The sequence below is a fragment of the Eschrichtius robustus genome, chromosome 4, assembly GCF_028021215.1.
Source record: "Eschrichtius robustus isolate mEscRob2 chromosome 4, mEscRob2.pri, whole genome shotgun sequence".
In the NCBI taxonomy this organism is placed as follows: Eukaryota; Metazoa; Chordata; class Mammalia; order Artiodactyla; family Eschrichtiidae; genus Eschrichtius; species Eschrichtius robustus.
The window spans coordinates 135870413-135896717 of NC_090827.1; the positions used below are offsets into that span (position 1 = coordinate 135870413).

The 26305-nt window shown below is 36.3% G+C and overlaps 1 protein-coding gene across 1 annotated transcript in view; it reads left to right on the forward strand.

The window, feature by feature from the left end:
• FAT4 (FAT atypical cadherin 4) overlaps window positions 1-26305 on the forward strand; it is a 184216-nt gene that overhangs the window by 64951 nt on the left and 92960 nt on the right. Inside the window, exon 2 of the mRNA XM_068543414.1 lies at window positions 13778-13909. Within this exon, the coding sequence (XP_068399515.1) occupies window positions 13778-13909 (132 nt within the window). The remainder of the gene's footprint in view (window positions 1-13777; window positions 13910-26305) is intronic.

Genomic DNA, 26305 nt, shown 5'->3' on the forward strand with positions numbered 1-26305 from the left:
TCTGTAGATTGCTTTGGGTAGTATACTCATTTTCACAATGTTGATTCTTCCAATCCAAGAACATGGTATATCTCTCCATCTGTTGGTATCATCTTTAATTTCTTTCATCAGTGTCTTATAGTTTTCTGCATACAGGTCTTTTGTCTCCCTAGGTTGGTTTATTCCTAGGTATTTTATTCTTTTTGTTGCAATGGTAAATGGAAGTGTTTCCATAATTTCTCTTTCAGATTTTTCATCATTAGTGTATAGGAATGCAAGAGATTTCTGTGCATTAATTTTGTATCCTGCAACTTTACCATAGTCATTAATTAGCTCTAGCAGTTTTCTGGTGGCAGTTTTAGGATTCTCTATGTATAGTATCATGTCATCTGCAAACAGTGACAGTTTTACTTCTTCTTTTCCAATTTGTATTCCTTTTATTTCTTTTTCTTCTCTGATTGCCGTGGCTAGGACTTCCAGAACTATGTTGAATAATAGTGGTGAGAGTGGACATCCTTGTCTCGTTCCTGATCTTAGAGGAAATGCTTTCAGTTTTTCACCATTGAGAATGATGTTTGCTGTGGGTTTGTCATATATGGCCTTTATTATGTTGAGGTAGGTTCCCTCTATGCCCACTTTCTGGAGAGTTTTTATCATAAATGGGTGTTGAATTTTGTCAAAAGCTTTTTCTGCATCTATTGAGATGATCATATGGTTTTTATTCTTCAATTTGTTAATATGGTGTATCACATTGATTGATTTGCGTATATTGAAGAATCCTTGCATCCCTGGGATAAATCCCACTTGATCGTGGTGTATGATCCTTTTAATGTGTTGTTGGATTCTGTTTGCTAGTATTTTGTTGAGGATTTTTGCATCTATATTCATCAGTGATATTGGTCTGTAATTTTCTTTTTTTGTAGTGTCTTTGTCTGGTTTTGGTATCAGGGTGATGGTGGCCTCATAGAATGAGTTTGGGAGTGTTCCTTCCTCTGCAATTTTTTGGAAGAGTTTGAGAAGGATGGGTGTTAGCTCTTCTCTAAATGTTTGATAGAATTCACCTGTGAAGCCATCTGGTCCTGGACTTTTGTTTGTTGGAAGATTTTTAATCACAGTTTCAATTTCATTACTTGTGATTGGTCTATTCATATTTTCTATTTCTTCCTGATTCAGTCTTGGAAGGTTATACCTTTCTAAGAATTTGTCCATTTCTTCCAGGTTGTCCATTTTATTGGCATAAAGTTGCTTGTAGTAGTCTCTTAGGATGCTTTGTATTTCTGCGGTGTCTGTTGTAACTTCTCCTTTTTCATTTCTGATTTTATTGATTTGAGTCCTCTCCCTCTTTTTCTTGATGAGTCTGGCTAATGGCTTATCAATTTTGTTTATCTTCTCAAAGAACCAACTTTTAGTTTTATTGATCTTTGCTATTGTTTTCTTTGTTTCTATTTCATTTATTTCTGCTCTGATCTTTATGATTTCTTTCCTTCTGCTAACTTTGGGTTTTGTTTGTTCTTCTTTCTCTAGTTTCTTTAGGTGTAAGGTTAGATTGTTTACTTGAGATTTTTCTTGTTTCTTTAGGTAGGCTTGTATAGCTATAAACTTCCCTCTTAGAACCGCTTTTGCTGCATCCCATAGGTTTTGGGTCGTCGTGTTTTCATTGTCATTTGTCTCTAGGTATTTTTTTATTTCCTCTTTGATTTCTTCAGTGATCTCTTGGTTATTTAGTAACGTATTGTTTAGCCTCCATGTGTTTGTCTTTTTTACGTTTTTTTCCCTGTAATTCATTTATAATCTCATAGCGTTGTGGTCAGAAAAGATGCTTGATATGATTTCAATTTTCTTAAATTTACCAAGGCTTGATTTGTGACCCAAGATGTGATCTATCCTGGAGAATGTTCCGTGCGCACTTGAGAAGAACGTGTAATCTGCTGTTTTTGGATGGAATGTCCTATATATATCAATTAAATCTATCTGGTCTATTGTGTCATTTAAAGCTTCTGTTTCCTTATTTATTTTCATTTTGGATGATCTGTCCATTGGTGTAAGTGAAGTGTTAAAGTCCCCCACTATTATTGTGTTACTGTCGATTTCCTCTTTTATAGCTGTTAGCAGTTGCCTTATGTATTGAGGTGCTCCTATGTTGGGTGCATATATATTTATAATTGTTATATCTTCTTCTTGGATTGATCCCTGGATCATTATGTAGTGTCCTTCCTTGTCTCTTGTAACATTCTTTATTTTAAAGTCTATTTTATCTGATATGAGTATAGCTACTCCAGCTTTCTTTTGATTTCCATTTGCATGGAATATCTTTTTCCATCCCCTCACTTTCAGTCTGTATGTGTCCCTAGGTCTAAAGTGGGTCTCTTGTAGACAGCATATATATGGGTCTTGTTTCTGTATCCATTCAGCCAGTCTATGTCTTTTGGTTGGGGCATTTAATCCATTCACGTTTAAGGTAATTATCGATATGTATGTTCCTATGACCATTTTCTTAATTGTTTTGGGTTTGTTTTTGTAGGTCCTTTTCTTCTCTTGTGTTTCCCACTTAGAGAAGTTCCTTTAGCATTTGTTGTAGAGCTGGTTTGGTGGTGCTGAATTCTCTTAGCTTTTGCTTGTCTGTAAAGCTTTTGATTTCTCCATCAAATCTAAATGAGATCCTTGCCGGGTAGAGTAATCTTGGTTGTAGGTTCTTCCCTTTCATCACTTTAAGTATATCATGCCACTCCCTTCTGGCTTGCAGAGTTTCTGCTGAGAAATCAGCTGTTAACCTTATGGGAGTTCCCTTGTATGTTATTTGTCGTTTTTCCCTTGCTGCTTTCAATAATTTTTCTTTGTCTTTAATTTTTGCCACTTTGATTACTATGTGTCTCGGCGTGTTTCTCCTTGGGTTTATTCTGTATGGGACTCTCTGCGCTTCCTGGACTTGGGTGGCTATTTCCTTTCCCATGTTAGGGAAGTTTTCGACTATAATCTCTTCAAATATTTTCTCTGGTCCTTTCTCTCTCTCTTCTCCTTCTGGGACCCCTATAATGCGAATGTTGTTGCGTTTAATGTTGTCCCAGAGGTCTCTTAGGCTGTCTTCATTTCTTTTCATTCTTTTTTCTTTAGTCTGTTCCGCAGCAGTGAATTCCACCATTCTGTCTTCCAGGTCACTTATCCGTTCTTCTGACTCAGTTATTCTGCTATTGATTCCTTCTAGTGTAGTTTTCATTTCAGTTATTGTATTGGTCATCTCTGTTTGTTTGTTCTTTAATTCTTCTAGGTCTTTGTTAATCATTTCTTGCATCTTCTCAATCTTTGCCTCCATTCTTATTCCGAGGTCCTGGATCATCTTCACTATCATTATTCTGAATTCTTTTTCTGGAAGGTTGCCTATCTCCACTTCATTTAGTTGTTTTTCTGGGGTTTTTTCTTGTTCCTTCATCTGGTACATAGCCCTCTGCCTTTTCATCTTCTCTATCTTTCTGTAACTGTGGTTTTTGGTCCACAGGCTGCAGGATTGTAGTTTTTCTTGCTTCTGCTGTCTGCCCTCTGGTGGTTGAGGCTATCTAAGAGGCTTGATGGGAGGCTCTGGTGGTGGGTAGAGCTGACTGTTGCTGTGGCGGTCAGAGCTCAGTAAAACCTTAATCCACTTGGCTGTTGATGGGTGGGGCTGGGTTCCCTCCCTGTTGCTGTGGCGGTCAGAGCTCAGTAAAACCTTAATCCACTTGACTGTTGATGGGTGGGGCTGGGTTCCCTCCCTGTTGGTTGTTTTGCCTGAGGCAACCCAACACTGGAGCCTACCCGTGCTCTTTGGTGGGGTTAATGGCAGACTCTGGGAGGGCTCACGCCAAGGAGAACTTCCCAGAACCTCTGCTGCTAGTGTCCTTATCCCCACGGTGAAACAGAGCCACCACTCGCCTCTGCAGGAGACCCCCCCAACACCAGCAGGTGGGTCTGGTTCAGTCTCCCCCAGGGTCACTGCTCCTTCCCCTGGGTCCCGATGCACACATTACTTTGTGTGTGCCCTCCAAGAGTGGGGTCTCTGTTTCCCCCAGTCCTGTCAAAGTCCTGCAATCAATTCCCACTAGGCTTCAAAGTCTGATTCTCTAGGAATTCCTCCTCCCGTAGCCGGACCCCCAGGTTGGGAAGCCTGACGTGGGGCTCAGAACCTTCACTCCAGTGGGTGGACTTCTGTGGTATAAGTGTTCGCCAGTCTGTGAGCCACCCACCCAGCAGTTATGGGATTTGATTTTACTCTGATTGCGCCCCTCCTACCGTCTCGCTGTGGCTTCTCCTCTGTCCTTGGACGTGGGGTATCCTCCTTGGTGAAGTCGGGGTCTTCCTGTCAATGATTGTCCAGCAGCCAGTTGTGATTCTGGTGCTCTCGCAAGAGGGAGTGAGAGCACGTCCTTCTACTCCGCCATCTTGGTTAATCTTCAGCAGTCTTAATAGAAGCCTTTTCTTTTAAAAAAAATCCAGGATCTATTAAGTCAAAAAAAAAAGTGAAGAAAAATTTGGTGGAATATTTTAATTTGTTTTTCTTATACTACATTTTCCTTTTGATGTGTGTTTACCACATTCAGATGAACAACTGTTGAAAAGTGTACTCCAGGATGCTTTTGCAGGGTGTTTGTTTTGAAGACTAGTATAAAAATTTCCATAAAGTTTCATATGCAACCACAGATATTTTAACTTGATACTTTATTCTGCATTTACTTTTAGGCGTCCTTAAGAATCTGTTAAAATGCAGAAATTATGCGGTATTGATTTCAGGAAAAGTTGAAGTGGTTACACATGATTGCCTTTGCCTTAAAAGAAATCCTTATTTGGTTCTAATTTGAACAATATTGAAAGCACAACAAAACTAGCTTTTTATTATGTCACCACACATTTGGTGAGTTATGGAAAGCATTTTATTTCAGGAATGGAGTTAACTGTGTCTTGTCCGCACTTCTAGCCATTCTTGTCATTTCTGGCTACTGTCCAAGCCTGCCTGTGACTCATACATACTTCTTTCCTGGTAAGAAATGCATTGAAATCCCGGGAACATATGCTGCTGACTGCTAGAAGAGTTTTAGTGGTGAGAGATTAATGTAATTGCTTTTGTTTGAGAAATATAATTGGTCACAGTCACATACATGTAGCTTATATGTAAAATATGTTCTATTTTAAAACTCAAGACAGTCATTTTTATTTTGCTTTTAAAAATGACGCTGAAAGGAATCTAAAATGGATATGCTTCCTTCTTTCCTCTTATTCCAGAATAGTTGGAAGGGAAAAAAGTACAAACTTATGTAAATAAATGCACAGATATCTAAATATACACAAAACTTAATTTAAATTTCAGGTGTAAAGTTTGAAATGACAAAGTATTTGTTAGCCTAAAATTCCAAAAAGAGTATTCTAATTCCCAAATTAAATGTTGCTTCCTCAAATATTATCATTATATCATGTTTCTCTTATTAAAGTGTTTTCTCTTCAAAAATATAGTAAAATAATGTTTAGTATATAAGGTAATATGTTAGTGCTAAATTTCTGTGAAATACATGATTTTTCTATTTTTTCTTGTCATTCTGAAGAAACACTGTACCTAAATGCAAAGATTTCCTTTCCGATGATCCCTGAAGCTTCAGTAAAGCTGGAGCCTGCAACAGACCTGTGTTCTCAAGAATTTCTAGTTCATGTATACATGCAGTAGTGGTGCTATTAATTTTCTCTAATAGGTCACATCTAACCCCTACTGGTCTTCCATTGTATGGGATCATAGGTCATCTTTCCATAGTTTGATTTCCCCCATTTTCTTCAAGATTTCAGTTTCAAAAGTTCAGAAATACCATCAAGATGAGACAGTACACTATGATTACAGCTACCACAGACTCTTGTGTATAAGGGTGGTTATACCTCATAAATAAATAAATACCTCAAAGCATTGTTCACAGAGTATGATTGGACCTTCCATACCTATGCAGTCCAAACAAGACATTCCTGACATTTAGGGACTTTTAGATGGAAACTGTTCTTTGCTAGGGCTCTCTCATAACTAAAGTATGAGTCACTTGCAAACCATAATAGATTTTGGCTCTGCAATATGATGAAGTGTTCTGGATGTAGTGAAACACTTCACCCAGACTTATGGCAGCAGAATTCCCAGTGGTCACCCAAAATAGGGAAAGAAATGAAGAACAAAATTAAAGGAAATATGCAAACCCTGGCACCATCCCTTCATGGAAATACAGCTCTTTATTCTTGTTGTTAAGAGATGGAAGTACTTGGAGTTTAAACCCATAAATGATAGTACAAGTAGGTGTTGAATTTTCTTGTTCCTAATGACTGAACTTAACCTCATACTTGAAATTTTAAAAAGGGGTAAGATATATGCCCTACCAAATGAAATTATTTGGTTAGTTCTTCTACCAAAAGGCTAATATAGAATGTCAAACTTTCTGCAGAAATGTAATTAGACCTTCTGCTATGTATTCTCAATATATATAGGCTTTGACGTAAATTTACTAAATAAAGCCTTGTTATTGGAAGCCAACATAGCGTGCAAAATGTGTCAATCCCACTGAATTGGGTGAATCACATAGTATTTGGCTTCATTTGAAGAGAGGGAATGGGAAGTTATTGCCAAACATTTAAAATCTAAATTTGATTATTTACTAGAGCCATGGTTTTGATATTTCTATCTTGATGTCTTTGTTTAATGAATGTTGCTCTTGATTCCCAAGTTTAATGTCAAGTCATAGAATGTTTCTTTGCACACACCACCCTGATGTCCCCCAGCACGAAGCCTCTCACTGAATTGCAGGCAGACTCATACTTCACACACAGCCTCATCTCAGACAGGAAAGGTGGAGTTTTCCTTTTCAGAGCCAAAGGAAGTGACAGCTCAGGCTTGATAGTTGTACTGATCCTGGTGTGGATTTCAGTTTGGTTACTTTGCTTTCAGCTTCAACTTCTCACTTGAACCTCCATACCGAAAATTAAATGCTAGATTTCAGCATTTTGTTTCATGCTGATGAAATAAAAATTGTTTTGAGTGTAAGATTAGACTTTATCCTCACTGAATTTCAGTAGCACCTACACAGTATAAACTAGGGCATCGTTTAGCAAAGTGTTATTGGAGTGACATCATAATGACCTATTAAGGGTAATGCACATTTGAATGACCTCAGTTATTTTTTCAGGTTTATTCATGACTTTTGTGGCATTTAGTGTAGTTGTTTCTGAAGCAGTGATGGGCATTTCATAGTATCTTATATTCCAATCTCCCAACTGGGAGATTTCCTGAATTGTTATTGTATATGTTTATACACAAGATGTTTTTCCTGAAGCTCTTTTAAATCATTCTTCTGAGTATAAAGTTATTGAATTATCATCAGATATAATGTCATATTATAAAAATTATACATGATGGCATCATGGACACACAAGAACTAGGAAATCAGTGGAATTGGATTGGTTCTAAATATTATTGTAATATAGGGCAAATTTGATGAATACATTCCTTATATACCAGTAACATATCTAATTTATTAAATTTGCTGAACATGTGACTTAATAAAAATGTAAAAATAACCTGGGTTTTCTTTTAAAACAAATATCTTTGGAGAGAAAGTTACATGCTAGAGATGGATAAGTTGTGAGAATGCAAAAATGAGCAAGATAATTTTTGCCCTCAAAATTCTAGAAGTTACAAATTTGAGCAGTATAAATGATCTGTTAACCTTTGCAGCGACCAATTTCTATGATATATAAATGTGTTAAAGAAATCAGAGCAAAAAATACTTCCCTTGAAACAAATATTTTTGGGCAGAACTATTAATTAAAAAGGTGTGTTTAAATACAATCTGGTGGCATTATCACAATATCTTTGGAGGTAATACATGTGAACCCTAAGCATTATTTTTGGTGCAATGCTTTGTCACAATTTATGTGGCAATAGTAGTATTTGAGAAACTTGGAGTGTCAATTTCACAAAAAAATAAAAAGGCAGTAATGTAAATAATTACGTCTGGCACTTAAAAAAGCAACTAATCAAGCACTATTTGCTGTGATATGTCTTCTTTTACTGTTTTATAGTTTATATACTTTATGTCTGTCCCACCAACCATTTAGACTTTAGTCATTTCTGAAAATGAATATTACTGCATCTTTTGAGAAAAAGAAATAGCTTCTTTGTAGACATTTTAAAAGCAGTAACTTTTACTGGTACCTACAGAGAATTTAGCTATAGTTTCTTTACTTGTAATGTATATCCACCACCTTTTTGCTGAAGGTTTAATAGTCTTCCAGTGACATCGATAAGGCAAACCTTCACAGATTATTTTCCCTTAATGTAAATATATATAAAGGAATTTAAAAATGAGCAAGAATGTGGATAAAATAGTATTTGTAGGGTAGATAATCAAACATTAATTTCTTCAAACATTATTTTCCCGTACACATCAAATGCATATTTCGTTTGAATGATCTCTGTCTTCGTGCAAAGATTAGAGACAGTGGTCTAAGGCATATTATGCTGCTTGCTCCCTAGCGTGATTCTTTCCACAGATCTCTGCAAAAATCAGTGGACTAGAGTTAAGAGGCTGACAATAGTTTTTCTTAGATAAATCACTTGACATTTCAATGCCTTGCTTTTGATTAGGAGATGAACTTGATGAAATCTAAGATTCCTTCTAAGAATTTTAATATTTCTTCTTGCAAATGAATGGATTTCTAAACCTTTGTTGTATTATAAATTCTACAATCTTACAAAAGAAAAAAGAAAGATTATTTTTCAGAACATGTTATGTAGGTTGCAGGAAGATTGTGAATTAAAAATATGTTTTGGGGCATTTTTCATCCTGATTCACTAAGAACCACTTTATTTAGCTTGCAGAGAGATTGTGTATTTAAGAATATGTTTTTAATTGTGGTTGAGATAGTGACCACAATGCAATTATCAGTTCATTAACTGGAGAATGAGCTCATAATGGACCTTGATATTTTAGTCAATTCCTTAGCCTTGAATATAGTGTATTACTTCTGTAATATCAACTTAATTTAGTGAAATACCATATTTTATACTTACACATATGTAATGATTTGATAATTGCTATTGCTAACTAGCAATTGCTCATTTATTATGTAGCTGTATTCTGATTTATTGACTTAAAAAATTAAAAGTAAATCCCCAAGATATAACATCATTCCTGATGCAGTGCAGAATAAAACGATAAATTGCATATAACAGGAAAAAAATTTTAAAGAGAAAAGCATTGTACTCATTTCATAGCAACTATTTGCACAGTAAGAGTTTTAGTTTTTAAGTATCCATTTGGCTATTCAGCAAGTGGAATATCAAGGATTCTATTCCTTCAGCATAAATAAGTTTGGTGACAATATTTAAAGCCATATTTTTAATTAACTTTTACCTTTACAAAACTACCAAAAGACAGACCAATTTTTAATGAATTGATCATTAACTCCTTAATCTCAGTCATGTTTTTGTCTTTAAATATCATCATTTACCAAGGTTTCACTGCCTAAGGATCAGGTGCCTCAGCTTAGAAAGTCATTATTCTGAGGGTACCTAAATGGTAATGGAGTGATGGCCGTAGCCAATACCTATGGTTCAGCTGTTAGCTGTAGCTGATGTTTTTGCTATGAATAAGTCAACCAAAAAGCTTCCAACTGCCTTTGTAATTGTAGCAGGTGAAACCACATATGTTCCTTAAGGGTCAAGTATCTAAGCACAAAGGTCAACATTTGATAGGCAGGCATAAAATATGCAAGTACCTTATCTTAATGGTGTAATGTTTCTTTCATCTTTGAGGGTCAATTTTCACCAACTTACAGAATTGACACCTTAAAATGTCCCCAGACTTAAGTTATGGAAGCTACTGGCAGTTTGTATTTGTTTTGTTTTCATTTAAAATACAGCCACTTGTGAAGGGAAGCTTCTGAGTTCAAAATGTGATATTTTTTGGACTTTCCTGGTGGTCTAGTGGTTAAGACTCTGCGCTTCCAATGCAGAGGTCATGGGTTTGATCCCTGGTCGGGGAACTAAGATCCCACATGTGCACAGCTTGGCCTAAAAAATAAAAAAATATTTTAAAATGTGATAGTTTTTACAAAATAATATTTAAATGCAATTATTTTGCTTATTTCAGGTCCAAACAAATATAAAAATAGATGTAAAACACTAAAGGGGCAATGCTGGCACTAAAAGCTTAGCTATGCTGTAGTTTTTGGTATGTCTTTTAAAAGAATGGAATGTATTTATCAACATACATTTTTTAGTTTAGGAATTATATTTTAGACAGGTTTTAAATCGCAGAATTTTAAAATAAACCACTAATAGCCATTATCTGTATTATTTAAAGTTATCTAATTTGTACAGAAAGGAAGGACTCTTTAAAAATTATAATGTCTTAATACTTACTTCCAGATATCTTCTCTAAACTTTTAATGTTTGACTCCTGTGTTTTATATGATAATATTTCAAAACAAATCATACCAAATCTTAGTCCAAAGAAGGGGTAGTAATGGAATAAGACTCTCAGGTTGGTGGCAGATCCAAGAGAGTGAGCCAAGTGCATGTTAGGATCTGGAGTCATCAAGAAAGATGGTAACTGCCAAGGACAAGATGCAGGGCAGTTCAAAGAATTATCCATGGTGTGGGGGACTAACTTCTTGGAATCAAGATGTCAACAATGTGTTTTCCCGGAGGTAGTTGTAAATGTTTCTATTCATACATATTTCCATGATCAAACTTCATTTCTTCCCTGCAAGGGATGGTGGCCTTATTTTCATCTGTATTTTTAATGACTAACATATACCCCTTATGTGATAGATCCTAAAATATTACATGAATAAATATTGGAATCAGTGACCACCTAACAGGCAAACAGGGTCCATGATCTTGGAATTCTTGGTAGTAGAAACATGGCAGACTGAATCAGAAGTGAAGGGATTGCAGGATGACACCTACTTACACCAATGAGTTCAAATCTCCTCTCCTAGGTAATTCATACCCCAGGCAATTGAGGGAATCTAGAGGAGTCATGCTGAAAGCTTTTCAGGAATACTTGAGGAAGTGTGAAGTGGAGAAGAGAGACTGGACAGTTAGAGAAAATATCCAGATTTTTCTTTAAAAAGGAATATAAAGTTTCAACTTTTTGATTGGCAAGTGGACACTGATTTGGAAAAAACATAGTCTGGCTTATTAAATGGATGCCCTATTGTATCCTTAACCAAAAATATAACCTTTGAATATATCAGATCCAACGATGAGATGTTCTAGATCTGTGTCTATAGCTGGTTGATTCTAGATACATTCAGAAATGTGTAGTTTTGAACTCATTAATATTTAACTAAATTTATTCTTGCTAATAAAAAAGGAGATACTTTTCTGTACCTGAAGTGATGGAGTTGGCCAAAATTTCATAGAGAACACATGCTCACAGACTTTTAGAGCTGTATCTAGGAATCACCTAGTTCATTTTAATTTTTTAATTCTGACAAAGATTTATAGGCTGACCCAAGATTATATGGCTAGTTAGTTCATATGTAAGTGTTCCAAATTCCAGACAGGAATAATATGCATATTTGTAAAAATATATTTATATAGCTGTGACATACTTTTCAGATATGATTCATTATGTTTATTGAACACACACACAAGCGAGGGAGGTATGTGTGGAGACAGAGAAAGACAGATTTGCGTTGTAGTGAAGAAAACTTACTGACTTACTAGCTCTTAAACTATGTACCTTTGGTTAACTCATTTCTCTAATGGAAGATAATAGTACCTGCCTCATAGGGCTCTTTTGAGGATTTTATATGTATATATGTGTGTGTGTGTGGATGCATGTGTATATGTGTGTACACATACATATAACTTAAAACAGTGTTTGGCATGTGCATGTTAGTTATAACTATTAAAATATAGAAGGGTCTTGTTCAATTCATGCACTCATAATGAAGACTCTTTCTATTATACCCAACACGCTTCTAGTGTGTGGTACAGGTCCTGATGTATCTTTGATGTCATGTTTAATTGGTGCCAATCTGGATTCTCTTTACCCTCAATTTAGTGTTCTTCCTCCCCCCCACAGATATGCACATATACTTACATAAACACACACTCATATATGCATATTCTGTCACATATGCAGTCTCTCTCTTGTTCTGAGGAACACCTAGTTCTGTCCTGGTAGTTTGAAAACCAAGATCTACTTTTTATTGAATGCTTCCCTCTGTGCTAGGCATTTTGCTGGCATCATCAAGGTTTAGTCTTCATAAAATGGTCCAAGATAAATGTTATTATCCTAATTTTAAGATAAGGAGACAGAGGCTCAGAGAAATTAAGTGTTCCAGTTTCCCCAGTTAATAAGTTGCAGAGACAGAATCTGAACTCTGGTCTTTCTGATTCGAAAACTCATATTGTTTACAACCTTGCAAGGAAGTTGGAAATGCTCCTTATAGACTGCAGTTTTAGCCATTGTGGATCTTTTCTAAAGGAAGTGGTGTAGAGAATGATGTCAGCCAAAAAAGAAGTGGCAGATTTCTAACTACTGAGGCTGTCTTAACCATTTCCTAGACTAATTTGAACCACTAGCTATGATCAAAACTGTCCTGTTAAATGGTGGAACTATAATAATTATTTAGTACTGAATTTTGTATATTGTTTTCTGGGTTTTTCTTTTTTATCAATTGCTCATCTGTTTACTTGCCTAGCTTTCCTGTATTTCCCACTCATTCCTTGCCAGAGAATAATGACAGTCCTACCTATTACTTCTCCCTCCACCCAAGCCCACCCTCCTCTCTTCCTGGAAAAGAAGAAACCAGAATTCTTTTGCTCTCTCCTAATATTCATACTCATCACTCTTGGATCTGATGGAATTTTTACAGTATAACTATAAAAGATGACATTTCATCCTAGGAGAAAAATGTCCTGGTTATATCTGAGCTAAATGGATGGATGGATTTTTCTCCATGACTTGATTTTGTGACCCAACTGGGGAAACTTTCAGTTTTATTAGCAGCTGTCTCCCCTTTTCTTATCAGATATTCAGCTTTTAGCACCTAGCTCGAAAGAGAAAACACATGGTTTAAAGTTATTATTTAAACTTCACAAATTGTTATTTCTAAACAATTTTTCTTAGGTAGGGAAACAAATAACTCTGACAAGGATCTTTCAAACAAAGCTGTTAATATTTGCAATTTATATGAATGCTACATCTGAATGGAATGATTGTTTAGCTTTAGTCACATTAAGAAGTGTTGAAAGGAGTGGAAATAGAAAGAAAAGGTGTGTGTAGTTTTCTTCCCCCAAAGATTGAGAGTTGACTTTAAAGGGAAAAATGCTGAGTGTTTCTTAAAACAAAATGTGAACTTCTTTATTTCCTTTGGACATTAGTTGCCAATATGTAAACATTTCAGGAAGAAATTTTATACAACCTCATCTGTGTGTCAGGCAACATTTAATGGTTGAAAGACAGACAGTCCTAAGTCTGAACAATTCTTCACTGGTGCACAAATCTGGGGATTAAAATGACAGTTGATCGTGGACCTATTCTATTATAAACTCCAAGTTGATCATTTAAAATCAGTTACGATCAACAAGTCAAATGATCTTTATTTGCCTTTTATATTTTCCTATAAATATTTCACAACGTTCTCTAGGGTATTTTCTGTTTTTGATGTTGTATATGAAGGTTCTGATTCTTTTTGGAAGGACTATTTGAATAGACTCTTGGTATACAATTTAATTGGTATCTTGCAGACATATGCAATATTCATACATTGTTTCTTTCTCTCCTTGTAGGTAGAAATAACACTTCAGGATATCAATGACAATCCACCAGTGTTCCCAACCGACATGCTGGATCTCACAGTGGAGGAGAACACTGGAGATGGCTCTAAGATTATGCAACTAACAGCCATGGATGCTGACGAGGTAGTTTAGACACTCTCTCTGAATTTTTGAAACCTAGTATTCCAGTGATCTATCAAATTTCTATTGTATGTTGACAACATTTGTTTCCTAATAACTAAGGTTAAGCGTTGTGTGCTCTTTTCCAAAGAAATTAAGTAATTCTTGAAATGTGATATAGGAATGTTAAAATAAAGACTGTCTAGTCGTAATTTTCCTTTGATCAGCAGTTAACAGCTCAGTTCATTGCTGGCTACATTTTGGATTTCTATCCTATAGCATATATAGCTAAGAATTTATTTTTTATTTGTAATTGAAAAAAGCAAATTATTTAAAATTTAAAAAAATTAAGGCTACCTTGCAACTTTTCATTTAATTTGCATATATACATATATGCAAATATAAATATATATAATTTAATTATAGCCTTATATATTTTAAGGAAATTATCTAGGTAGCTAATGAGTTTTCAATTCCATTAATAAACAGAAATTTCTTTCCTAGTGGTAAATTGAAATTTGGGGGCACAATCTAGATTTCTATCTTCTGTATTTATATTTTAAGTTAGCTAATGCTCCAAATGGCATGGCAGCTTATATAATTTGTAATTTACATTTTTCCCATTAAAAAAATAGTATCACTTGTTTTCTCCTTCTTGCTAGGTAAAGGGTTTAATTAATGTTCTAGAGTTTTGGAAAGAGGAATAATGTTCCCCTACACTAGTATACCCTTTCCCTTTAAGCTAAGCCCCAAACAGGTCAGATAATTTAATATCCTTACCCTCAATTAAAATCCAGAAGTATCTGAAAACTTGATTTTTGGCTTATTTCTTTGACTTTAAAAAGGTAAATAATTCAATAGCAGACTAATTTTTAACAGCCAGTACAGAAATGTAATGACTTAGTCATTTATACATTTTGCCAAATTTCCTTTTCCTAAGGAAAAGGAAACAAAATAAAGCAAGGGCATTTAGGTAATTGTAGTTTTCTACTGAAAAAGATTTGGTGTTTCAAGTTTAGTACCTCCTCCTCAATTTTATGTAGAGAAAAGTTTATTCCCAACTCCAGCTACCATTAAGAGTTGTGTGCAGAATATTTCTATTATTATTGATAGATATGAAATATCATCAACTATAATTTAGTAAATACTGCATTTCCTTAAAGCTCATCATTGATAATATATATTTGGATAGCTCAATTCATAAAATTTCATTATCTCTTATTTAGCAAAATAGGTAAAAAACAACAACAAAAAGGAAGCTCATGCAATTGCTATAAGCCTACGCAATCGATACATGAAATAATTGTAATTGTAACAACTGCTCTGTTAGCTATACTCTCTGTAGAAACAGAACAAATAAACCTCATTTATTTCAAGTGATTTATCCAAGGCAGGAAGCAATAATATGTTAATTATAATATATATATATATATATATATATATATATATATATATATATATATATATATATATATATTCTGATGGGATACACTAGTCTCTTAAGACCTGATTGTTTGAAAGAGATGCCAACATTCAACCCTTTTAATACTATTATGTTGATACTGTTAAAATTTTATTTTCCTCTCTACTTTTTCTTTTCAAGATATGACAAAGAAGGGTTAATGCAAATGCAATGCTGCCTGCATGCTTTTTTTTCTCTCTTTAACTTTTCTGTGTGTGTGTATGCCCGCACACACTTGCATTGTCTTCAAGTTCATCTTTTGAGATGTGTTTATATTTATGATGAAATTTGAAGAAGGCTGGGAAAGTCCTATGTCTCTAGGTATTTACATCAACACGGTTTTAGTGTACTTTGTTTTATTTCATTGAGCTTTGTTTTTTAAGTTAAAAAAATGTAAGTAACCATGCTGGTGTTATCCTTAGGTGTTCCAGGTTTTTTTTTTTTTTTAATTACTAAATGTAAGGTGATGATAGCTAGGATATGCAAGAAGTGCATTTGAGGTGAGAGAGAGTGGGGAGTTAAAGGGACAGAAAGGGGTAAAGTTATAAAGCAGGAATAGCTAGGGAAAAGAAAGGAGAATTGTTTGCAATTCAGGGGGCTGTAGGGATGTTGACAATTTGTGCAGGATGTGACTGCCCCTGAAGACATAAAAATCACCACTGAGTATTTTGTAATAGGACCTGTGTGCGGGGGCAAGGAGCGGGGAGGTGGAAGGAGGAAAAGGCAGCAGAGGATGGGAGGAAGTAGTTTCACCTGCAACTTTAAAGAAAAGAAGGGGAGGAGACCTTCAAGATGGCGGAGGAGGAAGAGGTGGAGATCACCTTCCTCCCCACAGATACATCAGAAATACATCTACACGTGGAACTGCTCCTACAGAACACCCACTGAACGCTGGCAGAAGACCTCAGACCTCCCAAAAGGCAAGAAACTCCTCACCTACCTGAGTAGGTCAAAAGAAAAAAGAAAAAACAGAGACAAAGACTAGAGACGGGACATGCACCAGTGGGAGGGAGCTGTGAAGGAGGAAAGGTTTCCACACACTAGGAAGCCCCTTCGCAGGCGGAGACTGCGGGTGGCGGAGGGGGGAAGCTTCGGAGCCACGGAGGAGAGCGCAGCCACAGGGGTGCGGAGGGCAAAGCGGAGAGATTCCCGCACGGAGGATCAGTGCCGACCAGCACTCACCAGCCTGAGAGGCTTGTCTGCTCAGCCGCCGGGGTGGGCGGGGCTGGGAGCTGAGGCTCGGGCTGCGGTCAGATCGCAGGGAGAGGACTGGTGTTGGCTGCGTGAACACAGCCTGAAGGGGGCTAGTGCACCACAGCTAGCCAGGAGGGAGTCCGGAAAAAGGTCTGGACCTGCCTAAGAGGCAAGAGACTTTTTCTTGCCTCTTTGTTTTCTGGTGCGTGAGGAGAGGGGATTAAGAGCGCCTCTTAAAGGAGCTCCAGAGACGGGCGCGAGCCGCGGCGATCAGCGCCGACCCCAGAGACGAGCATGAGACGCTAAGGCTGCTGCTGCCGCCACCAAGGAGCCTGTGTGCGAGCACAGGTCACTCTCCACACCTCCCCTCCTGGGAGCCTGTGCAGCCTGCCACGGCCAGGGTCCCGTGATCCGGGGACAACTTCCCCGGGAGAATGCACGGCGCGCCTCAGGCTGCTGCAACGTCACGCCGGCCTCTGCCGCCGCAGGCTCACCCCACATCCGTACCCCTCCCTCCCCCCGGCCTGAGTGAGCCAGAGACCCCGAAGCAGCTGCTCCTTTAACCCCGTCCTGTCTGAGCAAAGAACAGATGCCCTCAGGCGACCTACACGCAGAGGCGGGGCCAAATCCAAAGCTGAACCCTGGGAGCTGTGGGAACAAAGAAGAGAAAGGGAAATTTCTCCCAGCAGCCTCAGGAGCAGCGGATTAAATCTTCACAATCAACTTGATGTACCCTGCATCTGTGGAATACCTGAATAGACAAGGAATCATACCAAAATTTAGGCGGTGGACTTTGGGAGCAACGATATATATATATATTTTTTTCCTTTTTCTCTTTTTGTGAGTGTGTATGTGTATGCTTCTTTGTGTAATTTTGACTGTATAGCTTTGCTTTTACCATTTGCCCTAGGGTTCTTCTGTCTGTCCATTTCTTTGTTGTTGTTGCTTTTTTTTTTTTTTAGTATAGTTTTTAGCGTTTGTTATCATTGGTGGATTTTTTTGCTTTGGTTGCTCTCCTCTTTCTTTCTTTGTTTTTTTATTATTATTATTTTTAATAATTATTTTTTATTTTAATAACTTTATTTTATTTTATTTCATTTTTTCTTTCTTTCTTTCTTTTTTTCTCCCTTTTCTTCTGAGCCATGTGACTGACAGGGTCTTGTTGCTCTGGCTGGGTGTCAGCACTGTGCCTCTGAAGTGGGAGAGCCGAGTTCAGGACATTGGTCCACCAGAGACCTCCCAGCTCCATGTAATATCAAATGGTGGAAGCTCTCCCAGAGATTATAGGAAAATAATAAGACACTGATGAAAGAAATTAAACATGATACAAACAGGTAGAGAGATATTCCGTGTTCTTGGACTGGAAGAATCAACATTGTGAAAATGACTATACTACCCAAAGCAATCTACAGATTCAATGCAATCCCTATCAAACTACCACTGGCAATTTTCACAGAACTAGAACAAAAAATTTCACAGTTTGTATGGAAACACAAAAGACTCCGAATAGCCAAAGCAATCTTGAGAAAGAAAAACAGAGCTGGAGGAATCCGGCTCCCTGCCTTCAGACTATATGACAAAGCTACAGTAATCAAGACAGTATGGTACTGGCACAAAAACAGAAATATAGATCAATGGAACAGGATAGAAAGCCCAGAGATAAACCCACGCACATATGGTCACCTTATCTTTGATAAAGGAGGCAAGAATATACAATGGAGAAGAGACAGCCTCTTCAATAAGTGGTGCTGGGAAAACTGGACAGCTACATGTAAAAGAATGAAATTAGAACACTTCCTAACACCATACACAAAAATAAACTCAAAATGGATTAAAGACCTAAATGTAATGCCAGACACTATAAAACTCTTAGAGGAAAACATAGGCAGAACACTCTATGACATAAATCACAGCAAGATCCTTTTTGACCCACCTCCTAGAGAAATGGAAATAAAAACAAAAACAAACAAATGGGAACTAATGAAACTTAAAAGCTTTTCTACTGCAAAGGAAACCATAAACAAGACGAAAAGACAACCCTCAGAATGGGAGGAAATATTTGCAAATGAAGCAAGTGACAAAGGATTAATCTCCAAAATTTATAAGCAGCTCATGCAGCTCAATATCCAAAAAACAAACAACCCAATCCAAAGATGGGCAGAAGACCTAAATAGACATTTCTCCATAGAAGATATACAGATTGCCAACAGACACATGAAAGGATGCTCGACATCACTAATCATTAGAGAAATGCAAATCAAAACTACAATGAGGTATCACCTCACACCAGTCAGAATGGCCATCATCAAAAAATCTAGAAACAATAAATGCTGGAGAGGGTGTGGAGGAAAGGGAACTCTCTTGCACTGTGGGCGGGAATGTAAATTGATACAGCCACTATGGAGAAGTGTATGGAGGTTCCTTAGAAAACTAAAAATAGAACTACCATACAACCCAGCAATGCCACTACTGGGCATATTCCCTGAGAAAACCATAATTCAAAAAGAGTCATGTACCACATTGTTCACTGCAGCGCTATTTACAATAGCCAGGACGTGGAAGCAACCTAAGTGTCCATCAACAGATGAATGGATAAAGATGTGGCACATATATACAATGGAATATTACTCAGCCGTAAAAGGAAACGAAATTGAGTTATTTGTAGTGAGGTGGATAGACCTAGAGACTGTCATACAGAGTGAAGTAAGTCAGAAAGAGAAAAACATATACCGTATGATAACACATATATATGTAATCTAAAAAAAAAAAAAAAAAATGGTTATTAAGAACCTAGGGGCCGGACAGGAATAAATACGCAGATGTAGAGAATGGACTTGAGGACACGGGGAGGGGGAAGGGTAATCTGGGACGAAGTGAGAGAGTGGCACGGACTTATTTATACTACCAAATGTAAAATAGCTAGTGGGAAGCAGCCGCATAGTACAGGGAGATCAGCTCAGTGCTTTGTGACCACCTAGAGGGGTGGGATAGGGAGGGTGGGAGGGAGATGCAAGAGGGAGGAGATATGGGGATATATGTATATGTATAGCTGATTCATTATTTTATAAAGCAGAACTAACACAGCATTGTAAAGCAATTGTACTCCAATAAAGATGTTTTAAAAAAAAAGAAAAAGAAAAGGAGGACATTTTTGGAAAACTGCATTTGGACTCTTATGTTTAAAAGATTAAGCTCCTGAGGTTGTTTTCCTTCTTGGATATGTTTTCTCTTAAATTTTTTAGTAGCATTTTAATGACTACTGACTATTTCCAATACTGGCTTTAGAAACCAATTTCTTTGGCTGTATGCCATGCATAATGGATACCTAGGCTTCCTATGGCATTCAGAATTATTGGCTGTTTCCTTTTTTGAGTGGTTTATAATAAATTAATATTAATGCTTTTAGGTAAACCTTCTATCTTCTTCTCTATTGTCGGCTCCTTACCTCTTAGTTAAATTTGAAAATATATATATATATATATATATATATATATATATATATATATATATATATATATATATATATATATATATATATATATATATGTTTGAAATGTTTTCTCTCTTACCAAATCATGGCTCTGTTTTCTTTCTTCATCTAGTTTTGAGTAGGAATCAATATTGAAAGCAAGGAGTTGCTTTTACTTTTACTTTGTGGCCAGCATTAAATTGTCACACAACTATCCAGTAGATTGATTTTGCAAGATTAATAGAATTCTTGAAAATGCTAAGATTATGTAGGTAATCAGCAAATTATGTCCATATATTCTTTAGTTTATACACTTGTCCTTAATTACTAAATTGAACATAAAAATATTAGTATGTTAGAGAAACTAGTAGGTCACTGAAGAGTAATGCCTGGGTAAAGGCATCAGTTTTAGAAAGCAATATATACACATTGAACGTAATTTAAATATCTTTTGAAACATGTGTTGGATCAAGATACACATCTCTCAGAAGCATGTGACATTGTCAGTCTCTTGTTTCCTTCAATAAACAGAATTATTATGCTTGTAATTGGCCAGGATACTCAAGCATTGTTCCATGGTACCATACGTGTTTTTGAAAATACTACTTAAGTTCATAAAATGCATTTGCATTTATAGCTATTTACTTTTAGAATTCCTTCCACTTACTTTTGTCTCTGTGATTCCTCAGGAGAGTGGAATATTTTTAAACAGCATTATTTCCACTGGGCTACAGCTGAAATATGATATTTGTTTCTTGTAGCATTGCTGATACTGCATATTTGGAATATTAAATAAATAGACTTTTCAAAAGACCTAATTAAATCATTACTCTTGGCTACGCATTTTCAGACATTCACTAGAACTACTAATGCACCACATCAGCTGATTTTGAAAGTGAAAAAGATGGTTTATCGACTTAGTCTGATGCCTTTGCTTCTGTTCAGAAGAATTATCATAAGTTTAGGAGTATTAATTATTATAGTCATTTTACAGACAGGACATTTCTAAATTTCAAACCATTTGTACAATAGCTTGAAATATGTTTTTGTATCTTGGCTTTCCCCTAGTTTCCAAATTCCATTTTAATAGGTCAGAATTGAGTTGTAGCTGTTTTTCCCTGGACTGTTTTACCAGAATAATCGAATTCCTTGTGAAATAGAACAAATGGTACAGAACGTGGTCAGATTAGAAGTCTAAAATTCTTATTGAATGTTTTCGTTAAACCATACAGTTACAATAAATATGTTAGATACTCTATGTACACCTGAATATACAAGATATATGTGCATAGTATGTTAAACCCATCTGTTCCATTACTAAATTGAAATGTTCTTTGAGGTATTCACGTTACTAAATTTTAAGGTTGGCTTAGGGAATGCAGTACAAATATAGCAAATGCCACTAAACGTAAATTTTGAAAGAGTATTTTTGCCTTCGACTGTTAGAAATCATCCCCTTATATGTTTGGTCATGAAGATAAAATATATTTAATCTGTGATGGAAAAGATGTATGGAAACTTCAGCTGCTGAAATTTCCCAGCATGTCAGCTTTATAGTCTAAACACCCTAAATTTATATTCTTCCTAATATCTTCTGGAGAGTTCTTAGCCTGTATATTTTAATAAATACCTTGCTATAGCTTAATATGGTAAAAAAAGTATATTTGCTTTTTGTGAGTATATTTAAATCAAAAAGCAATTTTTGAAGTTAACAATTACAACACTACTTATACCTCAGTGTCAAGACTCAATATTACATATTAACAGGAAATCAGAAACTATTTTTCTTGGGATATATAGCAACTCTAATCAAATTTTTTTTTTATAGATTTAAAATTTATTTTATTTTATTTTATTTTATTTTATTTTTTTTTTAAACATCTTTATTCAAGTATAATTGCTTCACAATGGTGTGTTAGTTTCTGCGGTAAAACAAAGTGAATCAGCTACACATATACACACGTTCCCATATCTCCTCCCTCCTGCATCTCCCTCCCTCCCACCCTCCCCATCCCACCCCCCCAGGCGGTCACAAAGCACTGAGCTGATCTCCCTGTGCTATGCAGCTGCTTCCCACTAGCTATCTATTTTACATTTGGTAGTGTATATATGTCCATGACACTCTCTCACCCTGTCACATCTTCTACCTCCCCCTCCCCATATCCTCAAGTCCATTCTTTAGTAGGTCTGTGTCTTTATTCCCATCTTGCCACTAGGTTCTTTATGACCTTTTTTTTTTTTTTCCTTAGATTCCATATATATGTGTTAGCATACTGTATTTGTTTTTCTCTTTCTGACTTACTTCACTCTGTATGACAGACTCTAACTCCATCCACCTCATTACAAATACCTCCATTTCATTTCTTTTTATGGCTGAGTAATATTCCATTGTATATATGTGCCACATCTTCTTTATCCATTCATCCGATGATGGACACTTAGGTTGCTTCCATGTCCTGGCTATTGTAAATAGAGCTGCAATGAACATTTTGGTACATGACTCTTTTTGAATTATGGTTTTCTCAGGGTATATGCCCAGTAGTGGGATTGCTCGGTCGTATGGTAGTTCTATTTTTAGTTTTTTAAGGAACCTCCATACTGTTCTCCATAGTGGCTGTATCAGTTTACATGCCCACCAACAGTGCAAGAGTGTTCCCTTTTCTCCACACCCTCTCCAGCATTTATTGTTTGTAGATTTTTTGATGATGGCCATTCTGACTGGTGTGAGGTGATACCTCATTGTAGTTTTGATTTGCATTTCTCTAATGATTAGTGATGTCGAGCATCCTTTCATGTGTCTGTTGGCCATCTGTATATCTTCTTTGGAGAAATGTCTATTTAGGTCTTCTGCCCATTTTTGGATTGGGTTGTTTGTTTTTTTGTTATTGAGCTGCATGAGCTGCTTGTAAATCTTGGAGATTAATCCTTTGTCAGTTGCTTCATTTGCAAATATTTTCTCCCATTCTGAGGGTTGTCTTTTGGTCTTGTTTATGGTTTCCTTTGCTGTGCAAAAGCTTTTAAGTTTCATTAGGTCCCATTTGTTTATTTGTGTTTTTATTTCCATTTCTCTAGGAGCTGGGTCAAAAAGGATCTTGCTGTGATTTATGTCATAGAGTGTTCTGCCTATGTTTTCCTCTAAGAGTTTGATAGTGTCTGGCTTTACACTTAGGTCTTTAATCCATTTTGAGTTTATTTTTGTGTATGGTGTCAGGGAGTGTTCTAATTTCATACTTTTACATGTACCTGTCCAATTTTCCCAGCACCACTTATTGAAGAGGCTGTCTTTTCTCCACTGTATATGCTTGCCTCCTTTATCAAAGATAAGGTGACCATATAAGCGTGGGTTTACCTCTGGGCTTTCTATCCTGTTCCATTGATCTATATTTCTGTTTTTGTGCCAGTACCAAACTGTCTTGATTACTGTCGCTTTGTAGTATAGTCTGAAGTCAGGGAGCCTAATTCCTCCAGCTCCATTTTTCGTTCTCAAGGTTGCTTTGGCTATTCGGGGTCTTTTGTGTCTCCAGACAAGTTGTGAAATTTTTTGTTCTAGTTCTGTGAAAAATGCCAGTGGTAGTTTGATAGGGATTGCATTGAATCTATAGATTGCTTTGGGTAGTAGAGTCATTTTCACAATGTTGATTCTTCCAATCCAAGAACATGGTATATCTCTCCATCTATTTGTATCATCTTTAATTTCTTTCATCAGTGTCCTATAATTTTCTGCATACAGGTCTTTTGTCTCCTTAGGTAGGTTTATTCCTAGATATTTTATTCTTTTTGTTGCAATAGTAAATGGGAGTGTTTTCTTAATTTCACTTTCAGATTTTTCATCATTAGTATATAGGAATGCAAGAGATTTCTGTGCATTAATTTTGTATCCTGCCACTTTACCAAATTCATTGATTAGCTCTAGTAGTTTTCTGGTGGCAGTTTTAGGATTCTCTATGTGTAGTATCATGTCATCTGCAAACAGTGACAGCTTTACTTCTTCTTTTCCGATTTGGATTCCTTTTATTTCTTTTTCCTCTCTGATTGCTGTGGCTAACACTTCCAAAACTATGTTGAATAATAGTGGTGAGAGTGGGCAACCTTGTCTTGTTCCTGATCTTAGTGGAAATGGTTTCACTTTTTCACCATTGAGGACAATGTTGGCTGTGGGTTTGTCATATATGGCCTTTATTATGTTGAGGAAAGTTCCCTCTATGCCTACTTTCTGCAGGGCTTTTATCATAAATGGGTGTTGTATTTTGTCGAAAGCTTTCTCTGCATCTATTGAGATGATCATATGGTTTTTCTCCTTCAGTTTGTTAATATGATGTATCACGTTGATTGATTTGCGTATATTGAAGAATCCTTGCATTCCTGGAATAAACCCCACTTGATCATGGTGTATAATCCTTTTAATGTGCTGTTGGATTCTGTTTGCTAGTATTTTGTTGAGGATTTTTGCATCTATGTTCATCAGTGATATTGGCCTGTAGTTTTCTTTCTTTGTGACATCTTTGTCTGGTTTTGGTATCAGGGTGATGGTGGCCTCGTAGAATGAGTTTGGGAGTGTTCCTCCCTCTGCAATATTTTGGAAGAGTTTGAGAAGGACAGGTGTTAGCTCTTCTCTAAATGTTTGATAGAATTCGCCTGTGAAGCCATCTGGTCCTGGGCTTTTGTTTTTTGGAAGATTTTTAATCACAGTTTCAATTTCAGTGCTTGTGATTGGTCTGTTCATATTTTCTATTTCTTCCTGGTTCAGTCTCGGTAGGTTGTGCATTTCTAAGAATCTGTCCATTTCTTCCAGGTTGTCCATTTTATTGGCATATAGTTGCTTGTAGTAATCTCTCATAATCGTTTGTATTTCTGCAGTGTCAGTGGTTACTTCTCCTTTTTCATTTCTAATTCTATTGATTTGAGTCTTCTCCCTTTTTCTCTTGATGAGTCTGGCTAATGGTTTATCAATTTTGTTTATCTTCTCAAAGAACCAGCTTTTAGTTTCATTGATTTTTGCTATTGTTTCCTTCATTTTTTTTTCATTTATTTCTGATCTGATCTTTATGATTTCTTTCCTTCTGCTAGCTTTGGGGTTTTTTTTGCTCTTCTTTCTCTAATTGCTTTAGGTGCAAGGTTAGGTTGTTTATTCGAGATGTTTCCTGTTTCTTGAGGTAGGCTTGTATTGCTATAAACTTCCCTCTTAGCACTGCTTTTGCTGCATCCCATAGGTTTTGGGTCGTCGTGTCTCCATTGTCATTTGTTTCTAGGTATTTTTTGATTTCCCCTTTGATTTCTTCAGTGATCACTTCGTTATTAAGTAGTGTATTGTGTAGCCTCCATGTGTTTGTATTTTTTACAGGTCTTTTCCTGTAATTGATATCTAGTCTCATAGCGTTGTGGTCAGAAAAGATACTTGATACGATTTCAATTTTCTTAAATTTACCAAGGCTTGATTTGTGACCCACGATATGATCTATCCTGGAGAATGTTCCATGAGCACTTGAGAAAAATGTGTATTCTGTTGTTTTTGGGTGGAATGCCCTATAAATATCAATTAAGCCCATCTTGTTTAATGTATCATTTAAAGCTTGTGTTTCCTTATTTATTTTCATTTTGGATGATCTGTCCATTGGTGAAAGTAGGGTGTTAAAGTCCCCTACTATGATTGTGTTACTGTCTATTTCCCCTTTTATGGCTTTTAGTATTTGCCTTATGTATTGAGGTGCTCCTATGTTGGGTGCATAAATATTTACAATTGTTATACTTTCCTCTTGGATCAATCCCTTGATCATTATATAGTGTCCTTCTTTGTCTCTTGTAATAGTCTTTATTTTAAAGTCTATTTTGTCTGATATGAGAATTGCTACTCCAGCTTTCTTTTGATTTCCATTTGCATGGAATATCTTTTTCCATCCCCTCACTTTCAGTCTGTATGTGTCTCTAGGTCTGAAGTGGGTCTCTTGTAGACAGCATATATATGGGTCTTGCTTTTGTATCCATTCAGCCAGTCTGTGTCTTTTGGTGGGAGCATTTAATCCATTTACATTTAAGGTAATTATCGATATGTATGTTCCTATTCCCATTTTCTTAGATATTTTGTGTTTGTTATTGTAGGTGTTTTCCTTCTCTTGTGTTTCTTGCCTAGAGAAGTTCCTTTAGCATTTGTTGTAAAGCTGGTTTGGTGGTGCTGAACTCTCTCAGCTTTTGCTTGTCTGTAAAGGTTTTAATTTCTCCATCAAATCTGAATGAGATCCTTGCTGGGTAGAGTAACCTTGGTTGTAGGTTTTTCTCCTTCATGACTTTAAGTATATCC